This window comes from Drosophila novamexicana, unplaced genomic scaffold (genome assembly GCF_003285875.2).
Source record: "Drosophila novamexicana strain 15010-1031.04,08,12 unplaced genomic scaffold, DnovRS2.1 tig00000960-arrow-arrow-pilon, whole genome shotgun sequence".
Lineage (NCBI taxonomy): Eukaryota > Metazoa > Arthropoda > Insecta > Diptera > Drosophilidae > Drosophila > Drosophila novamexicana.
In genome coordinates, this window is record NW_020824833.1 from 66,669 (window position 1) to 76,787 (window position 10,119).

The 10,119-nt window shown below is 46.2% G+C and overlaps 1 protein-coding gene across 1 annotated transcript; it reads right to left on the reverse strand.

Annotated features, from left to right (window-relative positions):
• Positions 1-334: 334 nt before the first annotated feature.
• On the reverse strand, positions 335-10,010 carry LOC115765312 (acidic phospholipase A2 PA4). Its single transcript, XM_030708810.1, has 4 exons — positions 9,821-10,010; positions 1,908-2,119; positions 1,385-1,837; positions 335-671 (listed from the first exon to the last, which is right to left on the reverse strand). Exons 2-4 carry the CDS (start codon positions 2,069-2,071, stop codon positions 575-577), a joined length of 714 nt encoding a protein of 237 aa, XP_030564670.1. The 5' UTR covers positions 2,072-2,119; positions 9,821-10,010; the 3' UTR covers positions 335-574.
• Positions 10,011-10,119: the final 109 nt, after the last annotated feature.

Consider the following 10,119-nt stretch of genomic DNA (forward strand, 5'->3'; position numbering starts at 1 on the left):
CTTGCAGTTTAGCGGGCACTGTGGCGCTGCTTTCTGCACATCAAAGTTTTATGCAAACTGTGCACAGGCTGCGCTTATCATTGAGGTTTTAAATGAACTGTGACCAAGCTGCAGCATAAGAGGTTTTATGTTCACTGTGCACATGGTTGTGCTAGCCAAAACAGTTGTGGTAGCACTGTGTCTTAGAAACTCGGCACACATTGTGGAACATAAAAAAAGAGCAGCATACGTTTAGGCTGGCGGGGAAATTTAAAATATGCCAACTTCTGATAAGTAAGCTTGAAATTTTATTCGCACTCAGATCCTGGAATATATATATATATATATATACATATATGTATATATAGTATATTGTATGTTTATATTATATGAAAATATATTTTCTGCGCTCAGCGCTGCGGCTTCACTTTAGCCCATTTGTTTTGGCACCGGTTTCTGTTTTGTTTTTGTTTTTGGTTTTTTTTGTCAGGTAAACAGCTGCTTGGATCGGGATTCGGGTTAAACTGATTGCTATAGCTAAATTGCTTTGCTTGGTAGATTTGTAGACTTGCAGGACGGTCAGCTATGGCGACATCTACGAGGTGCGCGGCTGGCTGGGCACATACTTCTCCGAGGGCTGATACTGCCACTGGGCGCAGATGGCCTCCTGCTCCGTCTGATTGTAGCCGGCTCTGGGTGAGAAGAGACAACAAGAGACCATGAGACTGTGAGAGAGAAAGAGAGATGGAGAGATGCTGTGGTATATACATGGCTGCAGCGAGCAGCTGGTGAGCATTGGCATTCGAGATGTGCTTAATTTATTGGCAATAATGAAAAACAAATGAAAACCAGAAAGAAAAAAAAACAAAATGAATAACAACAAAAAACTTAAGACAAAACATGCAATTGCTTTGGACATGCTGACTATGCGCTGCGTGCGGCAATCCTTTGCAGCTACTAATACTGAGCGGGCACACAGATGCCGCCCGGAGCTCAGCCCAGCTCAGCTCAGCTCCAGCCGTAATCATAGCCGTAATCATAGCCGGGGCCATAGCGCGGCCGCTCGTAGTAGTAGCCCCTTGAGGGCGGCCGGCCTGGCGGCAGTTCGCGGCTGACCGGCGCATGGAGGCTGTCCCAGAGCAGGCGGGGACGCTGCACCACCTCGCGCAGTATGTTGACTGCGGCCAGGCCGACGCTGGCCAGCTTGACGCCGAAGCGTCGTGCATTGTGCTTGAGCGGGGGCAGTGGTGCGGGTGGCGCGAAGGGCGCGAGAGCGCGTCCCAGCGGATGTGGCTGATCTAGAATCTTGGCAATTAGATTATCGGCATGCGGCGGCACATAGAGATCGGCCTGCCGATACTCGGCCGGGCACTGCTGCCGGCTGCCGTATAAGTAATCCTCGAACCTTTGGTGCGCCGAGCAGGGGCTGCGCTCCTGGAAGCAGGTCACCTGCACCACATTGTAGAAGATGGCGCCCAGCGTGTTGGCCGTCTCCGTGTTGGCCGCCTGCAGGCAGCGCCGGAACCGGGCATCGCAATCGCAATGGGAGCGAGTGAAGGTACCGCGATTGCACAGACCGCGCCGGCAGTCGCCCACGTTGAGCACATCCGGGCACATGTCGTGCTCGCGACAGCAGCGATCCTCGCGTGCATGCTGCCCAAGATCATCGTAGCTGGTTGCTGCTGTGCCCGGACCGCACCACTTTGTGCCCGGATATATAAAACCGAGCCCGCCGCGAAACTCATGCCCATAGGAGCCCTGACGCCGGCACACCTCCTCCAGCTCCACGACAGACTCGCGCGGCACCTGCCGTATGCGACGCGGATCCGACTGCAGCAACATACGCTGAATGTCGCCCCTGCGGCAGCACAAAAAATTTGTTTCCAATATGAATATGCATATATGTATTTGTCTTGTCCGGCACTCACCGATCCGTGTGCATCTTGCAGAACGGATGACGCGACGAGAGCTCCACCATCATGGTCATGGTCATATCCGAGATGAGCACCGCGGAGCCAGCGCTCGGCGCCGGGCGCTGGCTCAGCAGCAGCGCCACCAGCAGTGATGTCAGCGGCAGCGCCGGCGGCTTCATGACGTCTTCCACCAAAGAGCGAGAGAGAGCGAGCGAGAGCGAAAGCAGCTGCAAAGAGAGCGCCAGAGTGTGTGAGAGAGCAGGCAGCAGAGATGAGCACGAGAAGCTTGACGAACACGAACACGAGCACGCACGACTATGCTGAAGATTTCAATATGCCTGTAAAGCGAGGATCGTCGAGTCCTTCAGCTCACGTCATAGAGAGCGTCAGAGTGTATGAGAGAGCGGGCAGCAGAGATGAGCACGAGGAGCTTAACGAACACGAGCACGACACGCACTACTCTGCTGAAGATTTCAAGAAGAAGATTTCAGCTCACGTCAATTCGTGCGTGTTCGTGTCACGACACGCGCTCCACGCTAAGCGTCCGAGAATAGTTGGTAGCAGCTATGGAGCGCGTTATTGAGGCTAAAGGGCCGGCTTAGACACGGAATGTGGCCCACATTCAGCGTCCAATTAGCAGCTGGCTTACCCGCAGCTTGGATTTTGGCTAATTTTCGTGGACCGATCAGCGCGCAGAGTTGACCTCACGCCGAGCACAATGCGCGACGGCACAGTGGGCCGCAGTCGTGCGAAAAATGTGATCAGCTCTTTTGGAGCGAGACCGGCGCACAGCTGGCACCACGGTAAATGATGAACGCGGCGATCAAAACAATATCAATGAAAAGCAGAAAACAAAACAATTTGCAAAATAAAAGTCGACGTTTGCCAAGCAAACGGTGCAGTGCACGACCAGCAGATACCCTGTACTCAATGTACTCACGCCATACTATGGCAAATACTTTCCTGATTAACTCTGGTGTTTATATTCCGATATTCATACAACTTTCAGGGAATGAATATTGCCCTGAAAAGCGTAAGACTCTGTCTGTGCACATCAGTTTTATTCTCTAGCTCTAGCTCCTGTTGTTGTCGAGATATGCTCAAGAAACCAAGTCTGCGAATCGATATTTATCGATATTTTACAAATGGGAGCAGATATTGACCACAAGCGACCAAATTATTAAGCGTCTGATATGCAAGTATGTATATTTGAAAATTGAGGCCTCTAGCTTTTCTTGTTGCCGAGATCATGGGATGGCTTTATGGGGCGAAGGGACGATGGGGAGGGGGAGGGGGAGTGGGGGAGACAGCATCTATCGCCTGTTACATACAAAGTCGTGATACTCCTTCTTAGTGGGCTTGTATAGGACATAAAAATCAAAACCAAACAAAAATTTGCAACATAAAAGACAAAGTTTGGCAACAGAAAGGAAAACAAACAACAACAAAAACACAAAACGGAAACTAATTACGATTTTGGCCAGCTTTAAGGCGCGTCCAATTGCCAAACGGCTAAGACAGGGGCGCGGGTGGGGCTGGGGGCGGGGGACGGGGGGTGCGGCAACTTTGTGTCGAAATGATGCGCCGCAGCCGCTGTCATAATTGGCCAATCGATTGTTACCAATTCTTGGCCCAGTGTTCGATTCGGAGAGGTCAAGGTCGACCAGCCACGCCCACTTTCCAATTACAGCCAACTGTGCAAAGTGGCTACTGAATTTATTTGCCCGCCAGCCGAGCGGGTGGTCAATAGATCTGCGACAGTGCGCAATGTTTAACAAGCTAACAGCAGGGATACCCTGCAGTGCCGAGCAGCGGGGCATATTGCATTTAGAGATATGAGAGACAAGTCGTGCAGTTCAACTGGAGTGTCACTGCAGGACTCTCTTGAGGATATGTCATGTAGTTTGTCATGCAGTTGTCTGTCGCCCTCGCTCTTTTGAACGTTATTATAGCAATCAGCTTTTGTCCGTTAACAGTGTTGGGTTAAGAGGGATAAACAGTGTTGTATAGCGAATGAAGTTAAAAAAACTGAAAGATCATCATGAAGATTTCAGAGGAAAATCTTTTATAAATGTGCAGAGTATTCGAGGTGCGCTCATGCCTAACATTTTGGTCTTGAAGAGTTATTTTGAGTTATTTTCGGCGACTTTGGCATTTTTGTTTGTTTATTGAATGAGCACAAATCAATTTTTTATATGTTGTTTTTTTGTTTTCTCATTTTTTAGCAGGTAAACATCAGAAATACCATTGAAAAGTGCAAGTCTTGTGGACCTATTGTTAAAGTCTCCGACGACAGACAGTTCTCTCTGTCGATTGTGCTTCGTTTTTTTTCTTCTTTTTTTTTTGGGGGGAAGGGACATTGAATTCCAAGGCGTAAACTTGGTACAGTTCACGTCACGTCGGATTATTACAAATAATTAATGATGACATATTGAGAGCCGCTTATTAAGTATAATAAGCATCTAATTTATGAGGCTCAGGGGACAGCGGGGGCAGCGGGGCACCTGAAGATCAATCAGCGATCGTTCAACAATTGTCAACTGTCTGTGCGCAAAAATATGGTGGGCGATCTATTTGGAGACAGACAACGAGAGCTGCGATCGATCTTAATTCGCGGAATTGGGCACAATAACAAGCGACATGGGACTGAGAAGGCGTTCGGTAATCCGATCGGCAACAAGATCAGTAGCTGTTCCATCGAAATGTTTTTGATAGGCATTTAGCTATCTATTCGAATACTGTTCCGGTTTATCAGGCACAATTTCGCCCAATACCAAAAAGCCAAATGTCAACTGATCGCAGAGACGCAATCTCGATCCGCAGCTCGTTTTCTAGAATGATCAGCGGCGGCACGAACTTTAGACTCAATTACAAAAGGGGCGGCTTAATTTGTTGATTCATCTCTAGCTCGTGGCTACTTATTGAGCCGATCTATCGGGCTTGGATTGTGATGTGATCTTCGGCTCGTTCCATAGTTCAATCCCCAGCTAGATTTGGATCTTAATCTACAGAGCTAACTAAAGCTTGATCTTCAGCTACATTTCAAGCTTCTTCAGGCTTTAGCTGTGACACGATCTTCGGCTAGATCGGCAGATTAATGGATTAGAACAAGGTATTCATTCAAGCTTGAGCTCGATCTTTGGTTTGCTTTAAAGTTCAAGCATCAACCAGATCTGATCTTCATGCTGATCCACGATCTGTAACTCAATTTATAGCCAAATATTTAGTGCGATATGCAGCTTGAACTCTAGCTGTGGCTCGATCACGATCTGCGGCTTAATTTAGATACATTTTGTATGTGTGTGTGTGTGGTTGTGCTGACTGAATATATTTCAATAACAATATTGCGATCTATTTCCATACCCGTACGATTTGGCGATCTGGCTGATCACCATTTGCTGCAGTCACCCTTCGGATCCATTCGCATAATTTTCAATGTCAATGCTTTTTAAATTCATGGCACAAAAAGCCAGCTACGACGGAGACCAGCGGATCGATCGGCGATCTACGTCAGCGTCTCGCCAAAGAGCCGGCGCCGTTGTTTTGCCTTTTTCTCTAGCCTCTGGCCTCAAGCACAAGATGAAACGAAATTGAAATCAAAGTTCGATCGATCTCGGCGATCGCTTTTCGGCTGCCTCGAGTACATTGACCGCGGCTTAACCTGAGCCTGAGCCCGTCGCGTCATCTATTTGGACTATTTTGGACCCCAACTCTGGCCCCGTTGGCCCATTGAGAAGGGCTAAAACAAAGAGGAGATCTTGCAAGGGAGGACGAGCTGAATCTTGGAACTACAAATGCTTGATGCTTGAAATTATACATATATATATATCCCATGCTATCGTTTTTGTTTCGATATCTTCTCGCATCGATATATATCGATTTTGAGAAAGGGTTGCTCAGCTCGAGAATCAATGGGCCTACATACACCCAACTTCGTATAGCACACACAGCTTGAGCATATTTCACTTTTTCGATAATCTCACCCATTCCCGAGTTAATCGGGAATGCATTTCCCATGCAATGGCATGCAGAAGCACAGTCGTACAGAGTATCTTCTAGTCGGAACAATTTTTGTTTTGTGCGTTTTTTTTTATAGTTCAACATCCGATTAAAAAAGAAAAAAAAAACAACCAACATGCGTCTGACATTAAGTTCGGGTGCGGGGGTTGGGCGGCAGCTGGAGTTCATGCCCCAAAGCTGTTGCTCGGACTTTATGGCCCATCAAGCTCTGAGCTACTGTTAGCCCTCGATAAACAAGTTCCACCTGCAATTAAATGGAATGCACTGACAGCAAAGGGGGGGTAGGGGGGAGGGGGAGGTGTAGGTTGGGCTATGCCAAAGGTCGGTGGGCGTGTCGTCGCTTGGATCATCAATCACAGACGAAGTCGGAGTCGGAGCTACTTTTGCTCCTTAATGCAAGCACAAAATTGAAACCTCAAACCGAAGCAAACACTTCTTCCCTGCACCTGTTCCCACCGCCCCCCGCACCCTGTAGCCGACTAAACCCTTCACTTGCTTTCAGCTCTCGAGCGCAATGTAACTGGTTTTTCTGGTCCAATCGAAAAAGAAAACGAACACTATGCCTGACCAGGAAATACCCTGTAGCCACAGCATGGCAAAATGCATTCCATCCTCGGTCTCTATAGTCCGATCTGTATGAAATTTTCAGCACAACAAACCTGCGATTATGTGCCAAAGCACATAGACGAAACTAAATCCATCAAAAATGTAGAAGTAGGGTATGCAAGAAGTGAAATACTCTACATATTTAGCTCCTACCTAACTGTGAGATTTACTAACAAACTTTCCACCGAATGAACGAAGGGAAAGACATGGAGTCCAGATATTGCCCTCTGCCTGTTACACGCACTTGCACAAAACGTGTATGCCTCAATTGCAGTGCTACAGGGTATACCCTGAAGCCTACTAAAGCAACAGCTAATTTCGAGTCATCTTCGGGCTGAGTACAAATAACAATACACTTGCCCTTTTGCGGTTTAGTATATAAATAAATCTTCAATTTAATTTAACTAAATAAAAGTTTTGCTGTAATAAGGAACAATTTTTCGGGACTTTTTGGATAAAGATCAAATTTAGCTCGCATCTTGTTTGTGAAAATATTTATGGCGTGCAATATTTTCAATAAAAACGGCGCGCAATTCTCAATTGCATAAATATTTCATTAATAATTATTTAAGAAATGTAAATATCATCTATTTTAGAAAAGAAACTGGTTTTAGGCGCGTGGCAACTGGTTCACGAACCGAACCCGACTGCAGCTGTGAGCCCAAGCAATGACAATTTGGCTTTTGCAGCCCTGGTTTTTGGCGCTGTTCAAAAATTTGGCTTTGCGGCCCTGGTTTTTTATTCGGTACATAAAATGAGTGTAATTAAAATTGTTATCAATTTTGTGCCCATTTTACTGGCTAGTGTATAAAAATGTCAGCGGCAAGAAGCTAGCTAACCCCCCCCCAACACAATATGCTCCACAATGACAACTTCAAGAGTTCAGTCCAACATTTGTTATTTTCAAGCCAAGTTGTTAACTTTGGACGTGTAATTGCCGAACGATGTGTGTAGTACCCCCTGTCCTACCCCCCGCCCCACCCACTTCCCCCTTACTTAACAAAATGATCTTAATCGGCCAGCCAAAGGCCACAGACAACAACGTGACGCCGCCTCCAGCTGCGACTGGGCGGGTCCTTGCCCAAAAAAAAAACACACACAACAACAAACAAGAAGAAGAAGGAGAGAAGGAGATGAAGAAGAAGCAGCGATAAGCAGAATTGAAGCCTGCAAATTGGGGTCAAGTTGAAGAGCAGGCAGGCTGCGCTGCCCTGGTCAGGTGCGAGTGGTCAGGGGAGGGGGAGGGGGGGGGGGAGTGGTAGTTAGCGTAGGGTCCTACCGCCCCACTCCGCTGCCCGAACCATAACAGAACGTCGGCTTTGTGACGGATTGTGGCAATGACAGTGGCGGTCATTGAACGAGCCGCTGCTGCCAGGTGAAGGTTAACCGTTATGGCCATAAACACATAACCAAAAGATATAACCAAAAAGACAAAAACAAAACAGAGAAACAGTGAAGCAGAGAAACAAATGCCGGCCACAGTTGCCACCTGTCTGCAGTGCGCGCTAATTGCCCAGAGTTGCCATGAGTTTTCGAAAATTGCCGTCCAAATGCAATTTGATTGCGGCGCGCTAATTGTCGGAAAACAGGGCCTAAATGCCAGTTAAACAAATGTCGGCTAATCAGGGCCCTCTTCTGTGGCAAGGTGGAAGGTGGAAGCGGGAAGGGGGAAGGGGGAAGGGGCGCGGTCTTAGCCAGCGCTTGCGCTGTCACCATTTTTGCCAGCTTCTCATGCAGAATTCAACAGCAAATGCCAAATTAATAAGCCAGCGTTTGTGTGTGCGACAGGTGTGAAAATCTGCGCCAGACAGAGACAGAGACAGAGACAGAAAGAGAGAGAGAGAGGGAGGGCGAGAGGGGCTGGAGGCCAAGCTTATCGCACATGCAAATATTTATTATACAATATTTGATTTGTTGTATCCACAAAAGGTTCTATCTAAAAGCACACTTCAGGGACGTCCCGTATAGTATAGTATATACCATACACATACACATATATACATACATATATATGTATATACCAATTTTTTGGTCTAACATTTCGCAGACAACAACAAAAACCTTACACATTAAGGCTTCATTTTATATAGACATCTGTCAATTTTATAGATCGAAAATGTATATCAAGTTAATATTGGCTGAAAAACAAACAAACAATAAGGAGCTCAGAAAAGAGAACAGAAAGCCGGATATATAAATTACAGTCAGACAACCTTTGACCCCCATTTTCACAGAAGAAATGGTTTTTTTTTTTTTTTTGAAAAGTGTGAAATTCAAGTCGTTCGGATAATAATCATTCTCACGCTTTTTTCACACATGCCGGTGGAATTTTTTCCGTTTTAACGCGCAATTTCGGAGCTTAGAGTAAAACTTTCAGTTTCCTGGAATAGTTAATAAGTCAGGATAAAAAAGTTTTCTATATAGAGATAAACATAGCTGAGATTTGAGAGATTTCAATATCGCAATATATATAATAGTAGATCATTTCTAAGATAAAGCATTCACATTTTTCGGAAGTCGGGCAGGTCGGAGCACTATATCGTATAGCTGATAAAATTAGGCGTATTTTTTTTTTTTGAGAAATCCGTCGATAAATTTCCGACGGAATTCTCTTTAATGGAAACCCTGGCCATTTGCAATCTGATCAATTGTTGTGGCAGGGTTATATTCTAAAAAGCAAAAAAAAAAAAAAAAAAACAAGAGTTCAAGGTCACATTTACAGCTAATATGCATGAAAATACGCTTAGCTTTTGTCATCACGACCAATTCAAAAGTTCGATTTTAGCCCACTTTTGCTTTACTTTCATTTTGCACTTTCACTCTTTGCAGCCAGAACTTTTCCATTGCAGTCCCCCGCTCCCCGCCCACCGCCCTAAGCACTAAAGCCTGCCGCCAAATGTGACCACCTCTTGACATTTGCTCAACACCGATTGCCTTCTCGCTCGCTCGCTTGCTCTTCTGCTAGCTCGCGCGCGCTCTCTCTCTCTCTCTCTCTCTCCCTCTTCCTTGCTAGCTCTCTTTCCTTTGTGGCCTTCAGTGCTGGTGCGTAATGACCTTCAAAAGGCAGTCAGAGGCAACAACAACAACGACAAAAACGACAACGGCTGCAGCAAGGACGAAGCCAAACCACGTGCCAGCTTTACATAGACACACACACACACACACACAAACACACACCAGCACACACATGAACAAAAAAAAATTAAATAAATTAAAACGTCGAATATCCCTGAAAAATTCCGGCATTAAACGCTGCGCCCGTTAACCGCTAACCGTTAACCGTTTCGCCCGGCTGCATTTACCTGATTCGTTTTTGCAATAAGCCGTTGATTTTTGTTTTTTTTTTATTATTTTTTTTTTTGGTATTTTTTATCGCGTTTAATTCTTGTTGTTTACTTTTGTTGGGCTGCCGAAGGAGCAGTGCATGAAGGTGCGTACAAAAGGTGCGTGCGTTGGCTCTGCTGTTGCCGACGATGCTCACAACAAAACATTTCCGCAACGCGTTTGCGGCGCGACTGAACTTGATTCTGGCGCGCTAAGCGCTGTTAAACTTGGACTTGGCCAAAATTGAAAAGCAACCGTCGATGGCAGCAACAACAAA